The sequence below is a fragment of the Podarcis gaigeae genome (assembly GCF_964106915.1).
Source record: "Podarcis gaigeae genome assembly, chromosome: 6".
NCBI classification, from domain to species: Eukaryota; Metazoa; Chordata; class Lepidosauria; order Squamata; family Lacertidae; genus Podarcis; species Podarcis gaigeae.
The window spans coordinates 92,729,993-92,755,261 of record NC_139682.1 but is presented as its reverse complement, the minus strand read 5'-3'; the positions used below and the strand labels follow the sequence as shown (position 1 = coordinate 92,755,261).

The 25,269-nt window shown below is 43.1% G+C and overlaps 1 protein-coding gene across 1 annotated transcript in view; it reads left to right on the top strand.

Moving 5' to 3' along the window:
* The window catches only part of XPR1 (xenotropic and polytropic retrovirus receptor 1), a 103,685-nt gene that overhangs the window by 73,409 nt on the left and 5,007 nt on the right, over positions 1 to 25,269 (top strand). The window contains exons 10-13 of the mRNA XM_083743859.1: positions 2,409 to 2,574; positions 3,059 to 3,253; positions 23,027 to 23,193; positions 24,989 to 25,128. Of these exons, the coding sequence (XP_083599985.1) occupies positions 2,409 to 2,574; positions 3,059 to 3,253; positions 23,027 to 23,193; positions 24,989 to 25,128 (668 nt within the window). The remainder of the gene's footprint in view (positions 1 to 2,408; positions 2,575 to 3,058; positions 3,254 to 23,026; positions 23,194 to 24,988; positions 25,129 to 25,269) is intronic.

Sequence of the window (25,269 nt, the reverse complement as noted above, 5' to 3'; positions counted from 1 at the left end):
AAAAACAGCAGTGACTCAGTGCTGTTGTTCATGTGTGGCAAGAGTCACCTGTCCTACTTATCAATGGGGCACTTGCACAAAATGCTTATTAAACATGATTGAGGGTCTCACTGTGTGTGCAAATGTATGTGCAAATGAGCAAAAGGTTAAGTTGGCACGATACCCTTGGAATAGCGGTCACTGCTGATGCCATAACATTCACTTTTGCAAGTGAAAATTAAAACTTTTGTGATATAACAGTTCTGCAGTCATTACTGAAGTAGTAATTCCAGGTATGAGCTAATTAAAGTTTCAGGTTGAAGTTAAAGGTTCTTGTATGAAGAATATTGTACAAACTCTTCAGTAGAAAATGCTGGCGATTTTGATAGTTTTAAAATTATTTAAAGTGTCTGTTTGCACTTGTATGGCCCTATCTATAGTCACACATCCTAGTGACTGTTAAGAAATTGCAGAACCGTTCTGTCGTGTTTTCATAGGGTTGAACCTTGGTCATGTAACAACAGTGGCAATTAATTTCTCAGCTTATTTGTATATGCTACTATGTTCTATGTGTACTAGAGGTTTGGGGGATCTTTAGCAACTGTTGTTTCTAGCAGCTGCTGTGGGCACAGCGGTTCCTAGCCCACTCGTGCTCTTGTGTCATCTCGTTTCCTGTAGAATGGGACAAGGCATTTGCTCCTGGTGCTCTTGGCATGAGAATTTGCGAGAGGTGTCGGAACCAAAAGATACCCAATAGCTTCCCAGAGAGCCTCATTCAGAAGCTCCTTTGTAAATTTTCCAGTGATTTCTTACTGCCAAGCAGTTGTGCAAAGAAAGCAGCCTAATCTGGTTTTGTCTGTGCAAATTAATACTTAAGCCATGTTCAGATGACTGTCTGTAGATACATAAATGATTGCTTATGAAGCTGTGGGTGCACACCTTCCCCTTGCCCTTCCTGTGCTTAAGCTTTAGTACCCAAACCCGGGTGTGTATTAAACTGGAGTTCCCTGTTTGGTTTGAATTCAGGGATCTCTTGAGTTTATGTCACTATCCTTGCTCATTAGCTAAAATGAACTCAAGCTACACTGTTTGGGACAGGGATGGTGCTGTGGGTTAAACCACAGAGCCTAGGCCTAGGGCTTGCCGATCAGAAGGTCGGCAGTTCGAATCCCCGCCACAGGGTGAGCTCCCGTTGCTCAGTCCCTGCTCCTGCCAACCTAGCAGTTCAAAAGCACGTCAAAGTGCAAGTAGATAAATAGGTACCGCTCCGGCAGGAAGGTAAACAGTGTTTCCGTGCACTGCTCTGGTTCGGCAGAAGCGGCTTAGTCATGCAGGCCACATGACCCGGAAGCTGTACGCCGGCTCCCTTGGCCAATAAAGCGAGATGAGTGCCGCAACCCCAGAGTCGTCCACGACTGGACCTATTGGGGTCCCTTTATCTTTACCTTTACACTGTTTGGTCATAATGTGGAATTCTGAGTTAATGTAAGCCAAAATCTGGATATCAAACACATCCTGTGGTAGAACACAGATCTGCTGTTTTAAGAAGTTGTGGACAATTGGTTGTACACAGCCTTATTTTGCAATAAGTGTGTCATGCACACAAATGGGTGTTTTTCATGATAATTTGCACTTGCTGACTTGAGTTCTGTGCTATTGTTGTTACTAGTTAGCTCGAACGTGGCGGGGATCTAAATGAGGATGATCTTACTGGTTACACATTTGCCAAATGTGTTAGTCTTTTGTTAGGAAATCAACAAGGTATTGATTGGAACATGTCTGAATCTTCAACAATGCAAGCATTATTCTGTATCTCCTGCTTGTTTGTGTTGTGTACAACTGAGCATCAAGACTAGATAATCTTGATGTTGCCCTTTTAGCGTTTTGTTGTTACAACTAAGCAGGCAGTAAGAGCTGTAATCTAAGGTAAATGGAGCATGAAATGGTCTAGCTCGAGAGGCGCATAGCTGATTTCAGACCTTGAGGGGGAAATGGGCTGAGATTGAGAAAAATCTGTTTTTACTATTAGTTCAAATTCCCTCCAGCCATCATGGGTGAAGAAGACAGCAAACATTTCTTGATGCTGAACACATTTCCTACACTTGGTATGTTTGTAGGCAGGATACTCAACAATATTTCACTATTTACATCACTCACCTTACAAAAAATATGTGATGTTATTACCAATTTTATTACCAAGTGCCAACACTGTACAGCTTCATTTATCCAAAAACTGTATGATGGCCAAATGATTCTATCAATCAGGTACATATAATAAACAAAGGGTTTACATAGTTGCACTGCCACAGATCTGTCCTATAATGCTGGATAATTTGATCATTTCTATAGAAGAGAACATGCTATCATTTTCTATAACTATGTTTTGTGGTGACTAAATGTGTATGACACTTTTTCTTTTTCTTTTGCAGTTTCGGGTGTTCACTGCCCCCTTCCATAAGGTGGGCTTTGCAGATTTCTGGCTGGCCGACCAGCTTAATAGTCTGGCTGTGATACTTATGGACCTTGAATACATGATTTGTTTCTATAGCTTTGAGCTCCAGTGGGCAGCCAATGATGCATTGCTGGCAGATCCAGGTATGTCAATGAGAAGGGAGCTTCATTAATGGCCATGTGCAGGCAAATTTAGGCTTATTTGCTCAATGGAAAACCATAACAAATATAGGCATTTGGCATGCAGTCAAAAAAAACAACACAACCATACACATTTACTTGGTGTGTGTGAATAGTGTTTGTTTATAGCACCTAATTAGGAACTTAAAGTTTATAGGAAAGTGCTTCTGATAAGCTAGGTTTTAAGGTCCAGTTTAGGGTGGTGGTGTGGGCGAATTGTTGGTGGTGGTGTGTTTGCTTCATTTGTTTGCTAAGTTTCCATACCATAACTTCATGTGATGAGGCATTGATATTTAATGTCCCTGGACTGGAGAAGCATTAGATTAATAATGTTGGGCCATTGCTTGAACCACAAAGCTACTTTCCTTTGTTAAAATGAGACAATTTCAAGAGGAAACTACAGGACATATTTTGCCTTGCATTTAGAAGCTTGTCTTTATTTTTGCAGTTGGTCAGATCTGCAACACCTATGCCTATGGAGTGCGAGCAGTTGTCCAGTGCATTCCTGCGTGGTTGAGATTCGTCCAGTGCCTGCGCCGATACCGTGACACCAAGCGGGCCTTCCCCCACCTTGTTAATGCTGGCAAATACTCCACAACCTTCTTTATGGTGACATTTGCAGCCCTTTACAGCACTCATAAAGGTACTGGTTTGAGAGCCTTTGCTGGTTGGTTTGATTCTTCTACTTTAAATACCAGCATCTTATTTCTCAGAACGGTTGGCAGTGTATATTTATGGGACACATAGGAGAAACCATTGAATAATTCAGGGGGTACAGGTTAAGACTCAATCATAGCTTCTGGGGAAATAGTTCACTTGCCTTTCAATCCCCTCACCCATTTCACTATGGACTGTGTTTAAACTTGAGCATGGCTCAATAAAATCAAGTTAGTTCTTCATGCCCACCGTTTAAAACAGTTGTATTTATTTCTGTATAGTCATAGTACTAGAATTTCTCTCTTCCCAAATTACTATTTATACAAGACCGTGGTTACTTTACAGATGCTTAATAAGTCCATAATCCCAAGAAGTTTTAACAATGGAGAAACTAAGGGAGGGAAGAGATGAGGCTAGCAGCAGGTGAACATGAGTAAATGCAGTTAAATGTCTTTAAAATAGGAATCATAAAATGAATTCTAAATCTATTAAACCTGCAAGTTGGCCCCAGAAAAGAATTATTTGTTTCTCATTAACAATTAAGATCATACCAGAAGTAATTCTGTTGAATTCAATGGAATTCACACTCAGGAAAGTAGGGTTAGGATTGCAGCCTATATGGAATTTATATTTATACAGTCTGACTATCTTAAGCATCTCAGGGAAACTTGCAAACCACCATTGCCATTTCCTATAGGAAAATTTGTGAGGGTAAAAAATGATGGTTGCAAAACATTTCCTATCAAGGTAGGAAAAGATCCCTCCCCTCATATGTTTTTGCTGTGAACAAAAATGGTCTAGCTGCTAGATATTGAAAAAAATTAACAATGGTTCAAGACTATGTTTTGTAATTAACCACCTTTTTAGGATGGGCGTTGACAGTGCTGGATAAAACTGAAAAGTGACCATAATCGTATGAGTGTTGAGAAATGTTCCCAGTGCCTTTTGACTTCCAGGTGTAATTTTTACTCAGAATGATGGGCAATTGCTTCCAAGCCATTAATCTGCAGATTGAGGTATCTGAACCAACATGTTTCCACATCTCCGTGGAAACCACAGTGATTTGCTTTTGCTGTTCTTGCAGAAGAATAAGGCTTTTTCTTCCTTGTGCTTTAGGCAGTCACAGTGCTTGTCTTTGTTCTTTCCCCCTCAACTCCCATATGAGTCAAGAGATTTCAGACTGCCTTTAAAACACATGCTGATTTAGCCACACATGTAGGCAAAAGTGCATGCTTTGAGTAATCTGCATGCTTGTAGGTACAACATAAGCAGAATTTGAGCTGCAGAATATCAGCTTTTTAAAATACCCCACCGGTAAGCTTCTAAAGGGACGTGGGTGGCGCTGTGGGTAAAACCTCAGGACTTGCCGATCGTATGGTCGGCGGTTCAAATCCCCGCGGCGGGGTGAGCTCCCGTCTTTCGGTCCCAGCTCCTGCCCACCTAGCAGTTTGAAAGCACCCCTAAGTGCAAGTAGATAAATAGGTACCGCTTTATAGCGGGAAGGTAAACGGCGTTTCCGTGCGCTGCGTTGGTGCTGGCTCGCCAGAACAGCTTCATCACGCTGGCCACGTGACCCGGAAGTGTCTTCGGACAGTGCTGGCCCTCGGCCTCTTAAGTGAGATGGGCACACAACCCTAGAGTCGGACACGACTGGCCCGTACGGGCAGGGGTATCTTTACCTTTACCGTAAGCTTCTAAATCTCCTCCTCTTCAGGTTCAGCACAACAAATTGTGCCACCTAAAGCAGGGGGGTGGCTCCAACCACACACATAAAACACACACACACCAAGCACAGCCACACACACTTTTATTTCTGCCCTCTGACAGTCCCCATCTCCTCTTTGCAGCACCAGTGCTGTCTTCTGGAGGGTTAGTATGGGGAAGGGGGAGTTTTGGCTTTAGCACTAGAACCTGGGTTATAGAGTTAAGAATAAAAAAAAAACCCAGTCCTTTCCACTCATACATGTGCACAGCACATTTCTTTAGGGTGTGCACCCAGATAATTATTTATTTCAACAGAGGAAAGAAAGGGGGCGGGAACGACAAGACAAACAAGTAGATAGAGGCAAAAAAACTAACAAAACGACCACAACAAGAGTGGTCAAGAAGTCGAAACAGGAGATTTTCCTGCAGAGACAAATGCCCAAGCTAAACTGACTAGAAGCAGGACAGATTTGAAGTGCAGAATGGCTTCTCCCTCTTCCTTACTTGCATGCCACAAAAGTAGCCCCTCGCTCCCAACTCTCTCTCTCTCCACATAAGTGACAAACAGCTCATAGCAACTGAGGGAGTTGGGTTGCTGCTCTTTCTTATCATTTTGGATGTTTAAATTTCTATTTTCTTAGCACTGCAGTGTCACAGAAGACCGGTTTATACAACAAACTTTGTGGCATTTAATATTCTGTGACTGACACGGTTTCGCAATGTATTTTCGTACAGATTTTGCATTGCTGCCTGAAAAAATACTCAGTTGGCTGCCGTTTCATAGTTTTCCAACTTAGACCTCTCAAAAGCTTCGGGATAAATGTTAGGTCTAATATTTGCCTGAAATAAATTTCATCAAAATTGGTTAAGCTGCTGCTTTAACAGCTAGTTAATGCTGATAAGGAGATGTTTTTGGTCATATTGACTGCCACTCACGGCTTTAGGCTTCAAAGTTGGATTCCTTAAGCATAGATAGATTTGTCTTCAGCGGGTCAAAACATACCAGGACTCAAAAACAAAACACATTTCCCTCAGGTAGTCTCATAAGTTGGGAGATTCCTCTGATTAAGAGGAATCATTCCAATAATAGAGCATCTTTAGCTTATTTTATTGTAACTGAAAGCTCCATTATAACGTGTGCCTTTTGAGCTGCGTTCATCTCTGTGTTTCTTTAGCCTGATTAGCCAGAAACTAATAGCCTAGTTGAAGAATTTATGCTTTTGAATTCTGGTGCTGGAGGAGACTCTTGAGAGTCCCATGGACTGCAAGAAGATCAAACCTATCCATTCTTAAGGAAATCAGCCCTGAGTGCTCACTGGAAGGACAGATCCTGAAGCTGAGACTCCGATACTCTGGCCAGCTCATGAGAAGAAAAGACTCCTTGGAAAAGACCCTGATGTTGGGAAAGATGGAGGGCACAAGGAGAAGGGGACGACAGAGGATGAGATGGTTGGATAGTGTTCTCGAAGCTACCAGCATGAGTTTGACCAAACTGCGGGAGGCAGTGGAAGACAGGAGTGCCTGGCGTGCTCTGGTCCAGGGGGTCACGAAGAGTCGGACACGACTAAACGACTAAACAACAAGAACAATAGCCTAGTTCAGAGCTGGTAGTGAAATACCACGGTAGTACCGATAGAGGGAAGCACCCCAGGTCATCAGTGTGGTATAATAGGGAGAAATGGAAGGTGATGTGAAATTGGGAAGTCACCCCTTTGCCATTAAGAATGGATGTGCTTCTAAAGGGGCGTTAGTGTGAAAACCCGGGGAGGGGACCTTGTTGCTTACTGCTTGAATTGTGCAGAAGAACAGGCCTGTAATGGTTGCCATGGTGACAGAAGTATGTTCATTATTTTTTCAAAGGCCTCCCACCCCATTACGCTCTTGTATGCAGTTGCTAGCTTCAGGGAGAAGGGGGAGGGGGGCTCCCAGCCACCAGCCTAGAAACCAATAATCCTCTTTATGGAAGGTCAGGTTGCTGTTGGCTGCCATCATCTCTTTGTGTAGGAGCCACTGAACATCTTACAGCTGTTCTGGTGGAATTGTTTTCCTTCATTGATTGTTGCAGTCAAGGAAATTTCTGGCTGTTTCCCAGAGTCTGATTCTCACGCGCATATTTATATAGATTAGCTAGACTCCTTTGGGACAGAGTTTTGAACAGCCACATCAAGCACTTAAGCTGCATTATCTATGGCAGCCATCCAAGCACATTTATGCGTGTAATTGTGACTGAAATTAGTAGGACTTGCTGCATATCATGCGTTTAGCCTGGGATACTGGAAAGTTTTACCCATATGAGCGCAAGGGGAGATAATTCATTGTGTAGGATATTAGCAGTTCTTTTTTTGAAACTTGTTGCTTCTGGTAAAACATTTACTCTTCAAAATCGACAGCCAAGGTTGTAGTGTGCTCCCTTCTCATTCAGCCTTGTAACTAATACATGTCAATGGATATGAATCCCTCTCAAACCATTACTTGTAGGGATAGCATCCAACTAGATGTTGTTGTTTTGTTTGTATTCCCCAATATCCTGAGCTGCGGAACGTTACACAGGAGCCTCAATTATTGTGATTTTTTCAATAGTTTCTCAGAAGCTTTCTAAGAGGAGGAAAGCAGAGAGGCAAGCACATATGCAGTGCTAGAAATCCTAAAGTCAGACAGAAATTTATCTTGTAAATTTCCCATCCAGCTTCAAACCCTAAACCATTTATTTGATCAAACTGAAACCACACAAATCATTCATTTTACCTCCCACTGCGCCAAGTCTATGTATCTCAAGTACCTTGGATTTCAAACTCCTTGGCTCCCGAACAAATGGGCTCCTGAACAATTGAAACCCAGAAGTGAGTGTTCTGGTTTTTGAGCGATTTTCGGAAGCCGAACATTCAGCGCAGCTTCTGATTGGCTTCAGGATGCTCCCAATTGGAAGCCACGCCTCGGTTTTCGAATGGTTCTGAGAGTTGAACAGACTCCCAGAAATCATTCTGTTCGAGAAACAAGGTACGACTGTACTAGTTTCTGACTTAGTAACTTGTGTTGTTAAATTGCCATCTGCAGATAATTACTACATTTAATATAAGAGGACAAATTTCTACTATCGCTTCTACTTTATACTGGCTTTGTACTTCCTTCTGCATATGTTGATTATCTTCTAAAATAAATAATAAGGAATGTATCCATTCTGGATAGCTCCCTTTTACATTTTTTGAAGCAAAGTCTACTCTATATGGCTGCGGGGAAAAGTTCGACTGACTGGGTGATAATCAACTGCCTTGTCTGGTCTGCACAAGAACTTCCATTTGCACAGTGGGACTTCCCCTCTCTCCCCCCCTCCCCACACCCCTGCACCCTTCCCACATCTGCTCCAGAGGGTTGAAGGACCACCTAGAACAGATTTAGGGCCAGGGGGAAGAGGGGAGGGTGAAATCCCACTGTAGAAGCAGAAAGCCTTTGCATTGAGGGGCCACCTTACTTTGAATACAAGCCACTGTCCCGCATGTGTGTGGACGAGAAAATGGGGCTTTCATTGTTTTGTGGGTGCTTCCCCCCCATAATCTGTTGCCAAATAATTCTGAATTATTTTAAAGCACAGATGAGCTGCTTATTCCAAAACCAGTCAAATTGAAAATTTGAGCCACTGCCTTGACTTGGATACGTTGTTTAAAAGATCTAAACAATAGAAGTGAGATGTCAGCAACTTGAAAATATACTAAATCATCCCAGATCTATTTCAGGCTGTTTCATAACCATCTATTTTTTTCATTAAATGGGTTCCAGCAACCAACAGTAATTAAGATGGGGAGAATCTCTTAACCAAACAGCTTGATTAAGTTAGCTATTACAACATCTATAAGTGAATTACTTTTTTCATCTCTTAAATTGTGTGGCCTTTTCTTAACACCTTATCTATTATAATAATTATGAATCATTATACAAACTTAACTGGAAGAATTAAACAGTGCTTTGGAAACTAGCACCCTTGAAAGCAGTGGCTTTCAAACTGTTCTGAAGGAACCTGGGACTCTCAGGAGCTTGTCAGGGTTCCTGAATGAAAAAATAATTTGCCCACATGTTATTTACTCAATAATAAACAGGGCCAGAGGAGTATTCGATTTCTTCTGTGTCACTCCCATAGTGCACACAAAGCAACAGTGAATCCAAACCAGTTACTTAGAAGCCAATAATTTTTTAAAGGGACCCCAAAAAATTTTCTGTGAGATCTGTCTGATATTTATTCAGAATGTTTATATTCTGCTTCACAGCCTCAGGAGGCTCTCAGAGCAACTTATGAAAGATTTGCACAATACAATCGCATTCAAGAAGATTAGTAGATGTTGTTTATTTTGTAAAATTTATATACCACTTGATAGTTTATTAAAAAAAAGACCTCACAGCCACACTTCAAAATATAAAAAGTTAAAAGATAAAAAGCTTTTAAAGTTTTTAAAATATTTATTGTGTGTTTTTAGTTGTATCTGTTTTAATTTTTGCTGTGGGCTGCCTTGGGTCCTGCCCTGGAAGTATTATGGGCCATTAAATACATGCATAATACCTCCAGCCAGTGTGCCCAGCCATTAGTGCCCATCAGCACCCTGGCTACTGCATTCTGTACCACTTGAAGCTTCCAAACAGTCTTCAAGGGGAGCCCCATATAGAGCACAGCACAATTGTACTAGGTGTGGGTCACTGAAGCCAAGCCGTCTATCCAGTAACAGCCATAGTTGGTGAACTATGGGGAGCCAGAAATAGGCACTCCTAACCAATGAAGACATGTGTGCCTCAAGCAACTGCTGAATCAAGAAGCTCCCCCATGCCATGGACCTGATCTCTCCAAGGAAATGGCATCCCATCTGGAATTGGTTATGTACTCACTTCCCAGACCTGAAAACTTGTGACAGGTAACTTCCATCTTGTTTGGATTCAATTTCACTTTACTAGCCCACACCCAGCCCACTGCAACCTTGAAGAAGCAGTCTAGCACCTGCACAGCCTCTCTTGGTTCAGATGGTATGGAGAGATAGAGCTGTGTGTCGTCAGCTTAGCGATACATCACTCCAAAATCCCTGATCACATCCCCTGATGGTTTCATATAGACATTGGAACGGCATGGAGGACAGTATTGGCCTCATGGGACACCACAAGTTAACTTTCCTGGTGCAAAGTAATAGTTTCCCATTGCACACTAGAAGTCACCTGGAAGGCAGTAGGAAAACTACTGCAGTACCTCCAACTCTCAGCCCACAGAGCCAATCCAGGTCCATAGTATAAAAAGTCGCTGAAAGGTCAACAGAATAGCACTCCCCACTGTCCCTCTTCCAACGCAAAGTTCATCAGCCATGTCAACCAAGGCAGTTTCAGTGCTATATCTGGGCCTGAGCCCACATGGAAAAGTTCCAGATAATTCACTTATTCTGAGCATGCCTGTAGTTGAACTGCGACCACTCTCTTGAACACCTTGCCTAAGGCGGAAATATTAACAGTTGCATAATAGTTCTTCAACAATTCCTGGTCCAGGGAGGCCTTCTTAAGGAGAAGGCGAACCACTGCCTCTTTAACAGGAAGGGGGGACATTGGGGCATGAACCCCTCCAGTTAACCTTCTCTGGCTTCCTTCTGTGAGCCTGGTGGGCAAGGGACAAGAAGTTTGGTGATCAGCTGGGCCCCTTCAAGAGCTTGTCCATATGATTAGGCTACAGTTGAAACACGAACAGACATTGTTCGGAATATGTCCAGATGAATCCTAACAATAGCTTCAAATTCCTTCAAATTTGGGTGATTGAAGTACCTTGCAGGCTTGTCATGGCAGGCTACTACTGATGGTTCAAAATAAACCCTCCTTCTGACTTGAAGTTACTAGTTTTCTCACTGCTTGGAAGAGCTCAGCTAAATGGCTACTGCTGTGGATTGGTGCTTGCTTGAGTACCCAGGTGAGTAGAGCTGAGTCAAAAAATGCTTGCCAAGCCAGCCCCCTCATCCACAATCAAGTCATGGGTGATAGATGACTCTTTTTGGACCAAAATAAGCCCCACCAAACTAAAGGTTCGATTGACATGCTCCACCAAATTCTGATGGTTGAGTGATAGCACAGAAGAAGTAATGGTTTTGATATATCTTACAACCTATTCACATGATGGTTAAACTTTGTGGAGGTCATGTTCCTCCATTTAAAGGCCCTGTCTGTGTGTGATAGAAAGGCAACCAAAATGGAAGAAATCCAGGTAGCCAGTTAATTGAAAATAATCACATGATAACATGGCTGTGTGAATCCTTTTTGAATACCGAAAGCTTACTAAATTGAGTACTTAATTATGACAGATGCCTGATGGAGCGTAATTTCTGTCTCCTTGCAATGAAATTATTTTCAGGGGCCTTATAACTCAGGACAGCTGAATTTTAATAGCTGCAAAGCCAGCAAAGTCTGATAAATGCTGTTTATGTTGCTTAATAGGGTCTGCCAATGGACCCTGGGATGACTTGACAGTACATGTGAACAAGGTGCGAACAGAAAGACCAACCTGCTGAGTTTCCAGTTCTTAGGAATTCAGGAGGGGAAAGGCCTAATCCTTATCAAACACACTGGGGAAGGGAAAAAACCTTAAAGCCACTTACTGAACGTAGTAAATTATTTTCAAAGAGCTTAGAACTGCTGGATGTGCAGACACAAATCCCGTCTTAAAATAATGGCTTAAATTAAATGTTTCATTTTATTTTCTACAGGACTTTTAGTAAATTAGCTTAAATATGTGATACCTATGTAACTGTTACATTCCTAGCAGAGTGCCTGTTCATCATCATATTGGGGGGGGGGAGAGCAGCAGCAGCTTATAATTATTGAGAATTTGTCCTTGTAAAAAAGGCTAACTTAGGAAAATCCATTTCTGTTCATTAATTCTGAAGTACACTCTGCTAGGAGGTCGGATACACATGTGCAGTTTGCATGGATGTGGGGGACAGAGGAGTGGGACAGCTACTGAAGCCTCAATCATTCAGAATTTCACAAGAGGCTGAGTGGATGCTGCTTCAAAACAGCCTAGAGCTGCTGAACAGGAAGGAAAGGGTTAGGTCAGGCATTGGGACTACAATTCCCATCATCCCTGACCCCTGGCCCTGTTAGCTAGGGATCATGGGAGTTGTAGGCCAAAAACATCTGGAGGGCTGAGTTTGCCTATGTCTGGATTAGGCAGAAGCCGGGGATGGGAAGAGGAAAATGGCAGAGCATGAGCGAATACTATAATAATAATAAACTCTCAGGAGAACACACCCATGGAGTGAGGAAGTGGCACACAGACAGAGAACCATTTAAAGAGTGAGCAAGCACACCAAGAGAATGAAGGGCCCAAAGGCCCTTCACCATGAAATATTATGCACACAAAGATCAACAGATTTTCCTGCTGACTCAGGAAGCTTAGGAAAATATTTAATAAGCATGCCGAGGCTCCAAGAGTCTTGCAAGCCAGGTTAGGGTGCATGTTTCCTCCATCATTGCTGCTCCTGCAAGGTTTAGTGCTTTCGGGGAAGATGAGATGGGCTGTTGCTCAAACCTCTTTGAGGAAGTGGTAGTTCTGACTGAAGACATAGGTCCATGGCTGCCAAGCCTTCCCCCTCTTATTCTTTGGGAGTTGTGGGTTAGAAGACTTTCTCAAAGGCCACATTAGCATGTAAAGATGAGCCTGACTATTTGGCTTATTGTAGTTTTTAAGGATTCAGCGTGGTGATGAAACATGCTATCTTCATTGCTCCCACTTTTCCAGGCAAATGAGAAAAAAATAGCTTCATATTGCATCTGAACCAGAGACCATGATATTTTATTAAAAATTATATTGATTGTAAAAAAAGTAAAAAGCCCTCAAAGCTGGTTACAAAGACAGTTAATAAAATTATCAAAACAACAATAATTTAAAACTTTCAAAAAGTTAAAATAACAATAGACTAAAAACAGATTAAAACTTGCATCCGTTTTCTAAACATCCTGGGTAGGCTTGTCTAAAGTAGAATGTTTCTAGCAGGCAATGGAAAATGGCCTCAAGGTACTCTTCTATTCCTGAAGCTAAGCAGGTCTTGCTCTAACCAGGTAAACCATATGTAAGCTTCCTTGCAAGGCAGGGCAAGCTGCAAGTACAGTGATACCTCGGTTTAAGAACAGTCCGGTTTAAGAACGATTTGGTTTACAAACTCCGCAAAACCAGAAATAGTGTCTTGGTTTGAGAACTTTACCTTGGTCTGAGAATGGAATCCAAACGGTGTAAGGGCACCGGCGGAGGGAGGTCTCATTAGGGAAAGCGTGTCTCGGTTTAAGAACGGTTTCAGTTTAAGAATGGACTTCCAGAACGGATTAAGTTCTTAAACCGAGGTACCACTGTATAGGTAAACGTAAAGGGACCCCTGACCATTAGGTCCAGTTGTGACCGACTCTGGGGTTACGGTGCTCATCTTGCTTTATTGGCCGAGGGAGCCGGCGTACAGCTTCCAGGTCATTGGTCAGCATGACTAAGCCGCTTCTGGCAAACCAGAGCAGCGCACGAAAACGCCATTTACCTTCCCGCCGGAGCGGTACCTATTTATCTACTTGCACTTTGACATGCTTTCGAACTGCTAGGTTGGCAGGAACTGGGACCGAGCAATGGAAGTTCACCCCGTCGCGGGGATTCGAACCGCCGACCTTCTGATCGGCAGTCCTAGGCTCTGTGGTTTAACCCACAGCGCCACCCGCGTTATACAGTATCCACTGTATAACAAGTATTAAATGATCCTTCCTTCTCAGGAGTGAGCCCAAGATCTTTTGCTGCCTGAGACAAAAGGAAGAGGTGGTGCTTTTCCATGTTCTGTGCACAGAAGTCAGTCGGACTAGCAATCGGATCTTTCTTCAGCACTTGACAGGTTAGCCAAGGGCAGGGTGCTTGGTACACGTAGCTCTGTAGCACCTCCCCATTGCTCTTTGCCCCTTAGTATCTGTTTCTTCTATGGGACGCGGGTGGCGCTGTGGGTAAAACCTCAGTGCCTAGGGCTTGCTGATCGCATGGTCGGCGGTTCGAATCCCCGCGGCGGGGTGAGCTCCCGTCTTTCGGTCCCAGCTCCTGCCCACCTAGCAGTTCGAAAGCACGTCAAAGTGCAAGTAGATAAATAGGTACCGCTTTCTAGCGGGAAGGTAAATGGCGTTTCCGTGCACTGCGTTGGTGCTGGCTCGCCAGAGCAGCTTCGTGACGCTGGCCACGTGACCCGGAAGTGTCTCCGGACAGCGCGGGCCCCGGCCTCTTAAGTGAGGTGGGCGCACAACCCTAGAGTCGGACACGACTGGCCCGTACGGGCAGGGGTACCTTTACCTTTACCTTATCTGTTTCTTCACTCTTGCCTAGTGGTAGGGCTGGTGCTTTGCGTTCCACATTACTGCCTAAAATTAGCAGGATGCGATAAGGGTGCTGGCAGAACTGCTTCTGTCTCCATACAAGGTAAGGTGAAAGTGAATGCAAGACAGGGAGCCATAGTTTAGAGTTCAGCGTAGGGCTTCGTGGTTCTTTAACTATACTCTGTTTAGCTTCTCATCTGAGCAATTGATAGCCTAGGCTAAAGCTGAAATGAATGTAGCTTGGGATGAATGAAACCCTTCTGACTTAGTAGGTAGAACAATATGATTCATGTTCAGTCAGAAGGCCTGTATCTTACTGTAGTACTTATCTGAAGATTAAGGCAGCTTTCTGATAACCCCTCAGATTTCCTGGTCCTATTATCATGGCTTTAACAATCAGCAGAAACCGCAGCTACCTGCAGCGACTGACCCTCCCAGAATACTTATCACATGCTATTGTGCTCTGTGCCAGTTTTTCAATAACACAGGGCATTGATTTTCTGCCCCTTTCCCCTCAAGCTGCATTGAACAGAATATATTGTTTGCCTTCTCTAAGATAAATCGAGAGAGTAAATAAAGTAAATTCATTCAAAGCAAATATAATGTTAACAGTTTGTACAGTGGAAATGTTTCTGTTTTATAGAGCGGCCGTTTTCACAATGCATTAAAGAAAGAATGTATCAGAAGGAAGCTATTCTGCTTTCTGCCTTCCATATTGCCTGGCAGTTACTTGAAGAACTTATCAATCCACATTAGAAAAGGATGCAAATTTGTATTATTATTTTTCATTTCAACGCAATATTCTGAGCACATTAGTCAAATGTGTGACTTGTTTATGTGATGGCAGAAAAATGAGTGAGTGAGACACAGTAAGGCTATAAGTGCACCAAGGACATGGCAGGTGTTTATTACGAAAGATTAGTTCAGCATGAAGTATGCGTGGTAATATATCACTGATATAAACCTGCAGGCTTTGCAGACCAGTGCTTGCGCATTGCCTGTCTGTGACTTTGATTGACACAGAAATACTATCAGAAAACAAACAAACATGTACAGTCACTTCTTAAAGTATGGCAGAAATTAGAGGCTGCTGAGCATGTCAGCTTCCAAGTGCATGTTGGAGACATTTTTTCTCTGCATAAGAATTGTCTTATGGGAAAAGATGTGTTGAGGCAGACCTCAACGCTTTTTACAGTTTTGAGATGTAGTTATTTTTAAAACAGAGAACTTGAGATTCTGCGCCAAATGAGCCCAGTCGCCTTCCTGTGTTGTACAGATGCCAGGAAAAACCAAGTACTTAACACAAAATAATATATTGTCATTCTACAATAAATGGAATAAAGAATAAATGAAGTCATTAGAATGAACACGCCAAAAAAAAACCCATACCAGGAAACAAATTGGTACATATGCTTATTGTGGCCATTATTTATGCAATAAGTCCTTTAAAACATGCGTATACATGTTTTGTAGAGTGGTTTAACTAAACAGCCAGATCTTAACTGGAATTAGCTTAATAAAATTGAAACGATGACAAGGGTGGATTATGATGAATTGTCTATTGTTTTGAAAAATAAAACAAAGCAACTACTTATTTGAAATAGGCAACAAAGGTTTTTTAAAATTCCATCTTCTAATATTCTGAACTGCTAATGAGTGACGGGTCTAAAGCACAACAGCTTTTCCTAACTCGTTATCACCTGCTGCTTCTTTTTAAGGGTTTGTTGTTTCCAAATACACACAGACATCAATACACACAGACATCATCATAAGCACATACAGCATGTATCCTTTTTGCAAATGAAGCAGGCACGTGGTGGCTCTGGTTGGAATACCAATGCCCTGATTTTCCAGCCTTCCAGACAGCACTGAAGAGGACTGGTAGGACTCGCTAGTGGAGATTGAGATATAATTGCCTGCCTAGAGCAACATCTTTCCGCTACATCACCTGAATACTAATAAGGAGAAACAATAGGGGAGAAAGGTGGCAGGCAGAACCCCAGGAAAGGAGGTTTGGGAGCAGGGGTGGTGATAGCGTTGTGGGCAAACAATTCAAGAGGTGAGACCAAGAGGCGAAGAAAGCTATGTGCTTTTCATTGTGTGTGTGTTTTGCGAGCTTCTTGGTTCCTTTATTTGTAGTGAAATCTTAACATAAATTATAATTTGCCCACATCAATAATTCAACTACCAGAGGGTACAGACCAGTTCAGCTGCTGTGGAAGAGAATTATGGCCTGGGGGTGCGGAGGCAGAAAAGCTTGCTTCTTTGAATTAGCTTGGCTGCTAATGCAGCGCAAGATGTTAATAGAGTTCTCTGCCATGCCTTCCTCACAGGGACCTGCCCTTTTTAGTATCAATTTCTGAAAATGATTTGATCTTACTTTGATGCTGCCTTTAGAACAAACCTATTTTTACTTCCCTCTCTCTCTTTTTGTTTTTTTATGTTTATACTATGGTTGGTATGACTGACTTACCACTCCCTAAGTAAGACCCACTGAAATCTGTGGGTTTAAGTTACTGCTGACTAAATTAAGTCTACCAATTTTAGTGGTTTGCTCTGTTTGACTTGGCCATAGACCAACCTATTGCTCCTGGCAGAATTTTTTATTATTATTTTCTAGTTCTAGGTGATGCTCTAGGGACACGGGTGGCACTGTGGCCTAAACCACAGAGCCTAGAGCTTGCCGATCAGAAGGTCGGCAGTTCGAATCCCCGCGACGGGGTGAGCTCCCATTGTTCTGTCCCTGCTCCTGCCAACCAAGCAGTTCAAAAGCACCTCAAAGTGCAAGTAGATAAATAGGTACCGCTCTGACGGGAAGGTAAATGGTGTTTCCGTGCGCTGCTCTGGTTCACCAGAAGAGGCTTAGTCATGCTGGCCACATGACCCAGAAGCTGTTTGCAGACAAACGCTGGCTCCTTCGGCCTATAGAGCGAGATGAGTACACAACCCCAGAGTCGCCTGCGACTAGACCTAATGGTCAGGGGTACCTTTACCTTTAGGTGATGCTCTGACAGAAGATCTCAGTAATACAGCGTGAGAGCACAGAGAATACCATACTTTTCCGTCTATTAGATGTCCCCATGTATAAACCCCCCCTATTGGGGGGGGACTCAAATTTAAGGGGGGAGGAGATGGCTCAGAGTTGTTGAGCTTCTTTTGCGGAGGATTGACCAGAATTGGGGGAGGGGATTGCTAAAAATCGCTCAAAACTTGCCACAGTGATAGCCAGTTGCCAACATAGAGCCTTTCCCAGCAAAAAAATCTCTTACCCAACTGAGAAAAGCTGTCTGCCAACAATCGCAATCACAAAAAATCCCAGAACAGTAGCCGCCAATCACGACAGCCAATCCACAACAGTGTTTGCTGCACAAACCAATCACCAACCCAATTAGAGCAGCAGCAGCCAATCCAAAGCAGCCCTTCTAGCAGCCAACAATCGTCGCTGACAATCTCTTGCTCGTGTCTGCATCCAATCACCCGTCCACCCCATTCACTGTCCATGTATAAGATGAGGCAGGTTTTTGAACATTAGAGTAAAAAAACCTCATCTTACCGACAGAAAAATTACTGACGGTAATTGCAGTGCGAGACTGATCGGTGTTTGAAATACTTAAACAAAAACAAAAAACCTGGAGTTTTTTGTATAGGGTACGAGGAATCCTCTTGTAGCTCGATAGCTGCAGCTGCATGGTAAAATGGCAAACATTCACCAGGCAAAATATGGGAATTGCTACTACAGGATGGAATGATGGTCTGCGGCTTGGGTTGCTCTAAAACAGGATTTGACAAAATCATGGAGGACAAGGTTATCAATCACTACTGCTTATGATAACTATGTGCTACCTCAGGTATTGGAGGTGATACGGGGGAACACATGAGGAGACTGCTGTTGTGCTTTGGGGCTTCCTATAAGCATATGGTTGGCCACACTGAGAACAGGATGTTGGAGTAGATGGGATCTTACGTTCCTAAGTGGTGCCAGAAATGTGGAACAGTGTGTGAGCACGGCAGAAAATGGAATGAGTGAATGAGAGATCTGCGATTCACACAGAACCTAGAGGTAGAAAACCGATTAAAAAGACCGCCACTGATCCTTCAATACTTTTGCTTGTCCAAAATTTTCATTCCCCAACTCAGTAAAGGTGTCCAAAAATACGTATATTAAGGGAAAGTATGCATATGCATACACACACACAAATAAGACAAATGTTTTACGTTGGAGGAAATTGCTTGCAAAAATGTGTGTATTAGGTGAAATGTTTGCTAAAGTGCTGACACATTTTTACGAGGACCTTTAAAAAAATGCAAACTGATGCAGAAATGTGAGGAACTGAATTAAAGACTGTGAAGATGATGAACAGAGGAACTGAATTAGGCAGAATTTGTCTCTCCTTATTCATGGCTAGAATTAATCTTTAGAGATTTTGTGTGCATGCTTGCAACTGGATTAATAAGCCTTCTCTTCAAAGGCCTTGCTAGTGTTGAGAGGTTGCTAGGAGGCATGATTTGCTATCATGAATGTAAGATTGGTGGGCAATAAATTTATTTGACAGAGAAAAAATGGACATCCCAGGGGTTAAATATTGTGGAAGAGCCTCTGGGCAAGTCAAATGTTAGTACAATTAAAGTGTTCTTGCTGCTTTGCAGAACCTTTAGACAGATTAGTAAAGTGATTTTCAACTATATGCAGAACAAGCTTGGCTGTGAATACAGATTATCTCAGTGTGTAATGGAGAACTGGCTAATTCTTCCACCTACTTGATGAAGAGTTCTGTGGAACCTGAATCCTGAATTTCATTTTACATGTCAGGAACTAGTCTGTTTTATAAGCTTTATATTGTAGTAGCTTGGACCTTGTGGCAGTAGCAGATCTGATTAGAGCAGGTTTAATTCCAGGCTGTCTTCAAATTTCTAGTTTAAATTCCTGTGGACAGGCAGGCAGCTCAGCACGGTCCTGCTTTGCTCCAGTCAGGGTGAAGGTGGGGTCTCTTCAGCAACGAGGGCTCGGCTGGCGCCCCCCCGCCCAGGGTGCAGGCTCCCCCTGCCGCCTACCCCGGGCGTCAGCACCCAACGCTACACCACTTTTTGTGCAGAACCTCTTCAGATGTCAGCAAGATTTCACTGTCTTTGTTCACTCATCGATGTTTAGCCTCTGTTCATCAAAGCTGAGACACTGAGTTTGCCTTGTTGTTGTTGTTGTTGTTGTTTAGTCATTTAGTCATGTCCAACTCTTCGTGACCCCATGAACCAGAGCACGCCAGGCACTTCTTTCTTCCACTTCCTCCCACAGTTTGGTCAGACTCATGCTGGTAGCTTCTAGAACACTATCCAACCATCTCATCCTCTGTCGTCCCCTTCTCCTTGTGCCCTCCATCTTTCCCAACATCAGGGTCTTTTCCAGGGAGTCTTCTCTTCTCATGAGGTGGCCAAAGTATTGGAGCCTCAGCTTCAGGATCTGTCCTTCCAGTGAGCACTCAGGGCTGATTTCCTTAAGAATGGATGGGTTTGATCTTCTTGCAGTCCATGGGACTCTCAAGAGTCTCCTCCAGCACCATAATTCAAAAGCATCAATTCTTTGGCGATCAGCCTTCTTTATGGTCCAGCTTTCACTTCCATACATCACTACTGGGAAAGCCATAGCTTTAACTATACAGACCTTTGTTGGCAAGGTGATGTCTCTACTTTTAAAGATGCTGTCTAGGTTTGTCATCGCCTTTCTCCCAAGAAGCAGGCGTCTTTTAATTTCGTGGCTGCTGTCACCTGAGTTTGCCTACATGTCTTTAAAAACAAGAGTCTTTCCAGAAGAGAGACCTTGATGCATCTTACTCTAGAGCTTACTCTAGAGCACTGAGCTTGGGCCTGAAATATAGAGAGGTTAGAGGTTAGAGTTCTTTATGTAGAGTTTTGAGGTTATTCAGAACCATGTGTTAAGTGATGGAAAAGCTGGGATAGGCTAGCCCAGCTTTGGCATTTGCACATATTTTTTCCTTAATACTTGTAAAATATTGGTCTACGTCTGAAGTAGACTCTACAAAGTGCAAGCTTCTGTCACAATCAATCTGTCTTCAGGGTCCCAGGATGGCTCAAGACCCCCCACCCATCAACCCAGCAAGGCAGATTCCAAGTACTACCCTTTATAGCCTGCCCTTCATTGCGCTAGAATTGCCCAGCGGAATTAATACATTTTTGTTACTTTAAGAAATTTTCTGAACTGAACATTGCTGCTGCATTTTCCTATGTGCCAAAGCATATGCTTCCATCTACTGGGCAAAATGTGAATGGCAGCCTTGTTAGTCATTATAATAATAAAAGTAATTCAGATTTATGTTTTTCCCAAATGCATTTCACATCCATAAACAAACAAACCATCCTGCAGCCAGTGTTATTGATCCTGCACGGTATTTCACTCTGAAGTACCCCTCATTAAGCATGATGTCTACATGTTGTTCCAGAAGAGAGACCTTGATGCATCCAGTGCTCTCTATCACTAAGCTTGGGGCTGAAATATAGGGAGTTTAGGGGTTAGAGGTCCTTACGTAGAGTTTTGAGGTTATTCAGAACCATATGTTAAGCAATGGATCTCTCCACCATCAGAAGTCAGGTAGGTGGCGATAGCACCATCTGCCCTCTGGGGTCTCATGAATGCCCCTTATTAAATTATATGAACCTGTGTGGTCTGCTTACCTTAATGATGTATTCCCTATTCAGTGTTTCATGTCTTCTCACCTTGTTTGTTTTGCATGTTTTTGTGTGTGAAAACCTTTAATTTAAAAAAGTTTTAGAAAAGAAAAAAGGAAGAAAGCTGATGGTAGCTCAGTGCATGAGACTTAACCTCAGGGTCATGGGTTGGGCAAAAAGATTCCTGCAATGCAAGGGGTTGGACTAAATGATCCTTAGGACACTACGATTACAGTGGTGCCTCGCAAGACGAAATTAATTCGTTCCGCAAGTTTTTTCTTCTTGCGAGTTTTTCTTCTTGCGAAGCACGGTTTCCCATAGGAATGCATTGAAAATCAATCAATGCGTTCCTATGGAAACCGCCTTCAGACCAGGTCCGGGGACAGTCTGTCCCCCGACCTCTTCTGAAGGCTGGGGGGGGGGGGGACAAGGGCTTTTCTTCCTACCCCCAGCATTTTAAAAAACCCCGGGACCTCTTCTGAAGGCTGGCGGGGGGCGAAAGTCTTTGCTCCCCCCTGCCTGCCTTCCCGGGAGAGTGGAGAAACGCAGCGTGTTTCTCCGCTATCCTGGACGGCTTTTGAAGGCAGGCGGCGGGGGGGGGGAGCAAAGACTTTCGCCCACCGCCGGCCTTCAGAAGAGGTCCTGGACCTCTTCTGAAGGCCGGCGGGGGAGCAAAAGTCTTTGCTCCCCCCGCCTGCCTTCAAAAGCCGTCCAGGATAGCGGGAAGCGCTTCCCTGCTATCCCGGACCGCTTTTAAAATGCTGGCGGTGGGGAGCAAAGCCTTTCGGCCCCCGCCGGCCTTCCTGGACCTCTTCTGAAGGCCGGAGGGGGGGGAAGGCTTTGCTCCCCACCGCCAGCATTTAAAAGAGGTCCCTGGAGATTTCCCTATGGGCTTTCTTCTTGCGAAGCAAGCCCATAGGGAAAATCGTCTTGCGAAGCAACTCGCAAACGGAAAACCCTTTCGTCTTGCGGGTTTTCCGTCTTGCGAGGGATTCGTCTTGCGGGGCACCACTGTAGCTGATTGTGCTGCCTTGTATTTGTAATGCTCCCCTAAAGAACCTTACCCAACAACAGCAGTGTCATTTTCTCCCTTGTCAAGGCAATCCGGCATATGTGTTTGTGTTTTTATGCCTAGTGTTGGATTTTGATTGTCTAGTTACAGCCTGATGCTTTTACCAATTTACTGTTTAAATCTCTGTTTCTAGTTGTATTTAGTTTTTAATTAAGTGTCATCTACCTTGCGAACCTTATGGTGCAGGAGAACTTACTAAATTTACCAATTAAATAAAATGACTCAGCATTCCAGTAATATCAATCTTGCAAAGTAGTCCAGTATTATCTCTGTATTGCAGAAGGAAGTTTTGGCTGAGAATATGGCTTGCCTAAAGTCATTGCTCTTGGCTGAGCAGGGTTTTGAACTGGGACATTGCAGCTTAGACTCCTAATTGTGCTAGACAACATGGATTCACGTTTTTCTTCTTTATCCATTTGTTTACCTAAAATATACATTTAAAAGCTAGGACATTCAGAACAAATCATCTCATAAGATTTCAAATGAAACTGCTGTCATTTGCAGGGTGCCAGTTGAATCCATTTAAAATGGGAAAGAAATGTGTATACTACACAGCAGTAACCATTACAAAGTAGTCATACAAAACAATGGATAACATTTACTCTATTCATTACTGAATTATTTCCAAAAAATAAGCCTCCATTATACTCTTGAGTCTTGGGGCAGGTGGGGCAGACACCGTTAGGGTTCCGTTTTTTGCAATACGAAAGTGGCCTTTCAATGACCTGCATTTTCTTAAAGTTTTGGGTTCATGTCTTTCAGAACACTGTTTATTCATATTTTTATAGAAATGGATACTGTCAAAATTCATATCAGTGTTACTCAAATTCATGCCATAATTTTGTGCTCCTTGTGTAAAATGCTATTAAGCTTGCTCCCAGATGTATCCAAGCTCATAACTAAACTTCATTCCAGCTGAATGGTCTGCTCATTTTTATACAGCGACGCTGTTCTTCTTTCTTGCAGTTCGAAAACACAGCGACTCCCAAGTGTTCTTCTACCTGTGGATCGTCTTCTATTTTGTCAGCTCCTGCTACACCCTCATCTGGGATTTGAAGATGGATTGGGGTCTCTTTGACAGGAATGCTGGCGAAAATACTTTCCTGCGGGAAGAGATTGTCTACCCACAAAAGGTGTGTATGCTGGTTGCTTTTGTGAAGATCTTTATTTGAAAACTTGGGAGGATTTGAACTGTTGGCACTTTCACACCCTGAGGGCATTTGCTTGTGATGCCATCCATTTGAGCAAATGAATCCCACCCATATTGAACACTGGAGCTGTCACAAAAAACCAGGAGAGAAATAATTAAAATAAAGTAAAATAAAGTAACTTGGGAAAGATTGAGAGCACAAGGAGAAGGGGACGACAGAAGAAGACAAGGTGGTTGGACAGTGTTCTTGAAGCTACCAGCATGTGTTTGACCAAACTGTGGGAGGCAGTGGAAGACAAGAGCGCCTGGCGTGCTCTGGTCCATGGGGTCACAAAGAGTCGGACACAAATGACTAAACAGCAACAACAACAAAGTAACTTTCATTTTAACACTTTCCGTGCATACATTGTTGTTAGGTCAATAATTGGGTATATCCACATAAGGAAGAACTGGAACAATGAGGGGGGGATCTGTTCCTATTCTTCTCCCTCCCCTCTCCCCCCACCACTTCAGCCCTTACAAGATAAATTATTATTATAAATTATTATTATCTTGTTTGTACATACACATCACAACAGAGCCATATGGGAATTTCCTGTCCTGCTCTGCTCTTGCTTCTCCTCACCCCCCCCCCACTTACCTGCGGTTGACATGAAGCAAGAACCAGTGGCAGGTTGTGTCAAACAAGGTTGGGTCTTGGTCGGTCTGATAGGAGAGCAGAGGCCGCCTGGTAAGTGATTGCTTTTAGATACAGCAACAAGGGGGCATGTCGTACGCAGAAACCCTCATAGGCAAGTGGCAATTTTTTCTAGTTGTCACAGCGCCAGCATCCTCCTTCAGGGAAGGCGTGCTATATTCCTCACAGCTAACTCATTGCCCAACATCAGGCATGGACAGTATAGACAGAAACCATGGTCATGGCCATCTGTTGTTAATAGTTACAATGGTTTGCTTACAGATGCAGTCAAATGCAGTCCACCAGGTTTCCAACAAGTCCACCCACAGGACCCAGCTATGCCCCTCACTGGTCCTGTTTTGCACCCTCCTTGATCATTTTTGCCTGGCTGAACAGTGTTCTAGAACTCTGATCATGTATCTTCCTTGCCTGAATGAAGGAGAGCGAGGAGTGTGTTGAATCCATTAACATCCTATGCCTTTTTAAAATGTGACTCTTTTTTTTGGGGGGGGTGTTATTGGGTTGTTATTTTATAGATAGATAGATAGATAGATAGATAGATAGATAGATAGATAGACAGATAAGTTCGTTTTGTGTTGATCTTTTCTGTGAGTCGCCCTGAGACCGTGTATTCAATAAATAATAATAAATAATAATAATAATGAATGTGTTTACAGACTAGCCTACTCTACAAAAGTAACATTTACATGTTTTGCTCCTCCCACTGCTGGCATGTGGTTCCTCAGAATGCAGTCCCCAGGCTGAAAAACCTTTAAAGTACTCTCTGGCAACAGGGTATTTGGAAAAATCGAGAGGCATGCCATCTCTCTGCCAAATCTTAAGGAATGAAGTTGTTGTTGTTGCTGTTGTTAGTTTAATGTTGTTCCTTCGACAAATCAGCTGTTTATCTTGCTTTTTTGTGTTAATACATTTATGTTAGATGGGAATATAGACTCTTGTCTGCACAGAAACCACACTGAGCATACAGAATAAGCAAATCCAAGGGCTGGATACTTCTTTTGCTCTACACTTTTATTTGAAGGTGGATCTGGTCGATAACCTTGCTCTGCATTACAACGGTCTTTTCCATCTGTTTCCTCAGGCCTATTACTACTGTGCCATTGTCGAGGATGTGATTCTGCGCTTTGCATGGACTATTCAGATCTCTCTTACTTCCATGCCAATCCACCCTTATGCCGGGGATATCATCGCTACTGTGTTTGCACCACTTGAGGTTTTCCGGTAAGATGCATTACCTAAACTACTACCCCAGTTTTTGCAGACCAGGGTGGATTTGATTTAAATCAAATTGATTTAAATCACGATTCAAATCACTAGTCACTAAGACTTGATTTAAAGCATTTTTTTAACAGAAAGACTCAT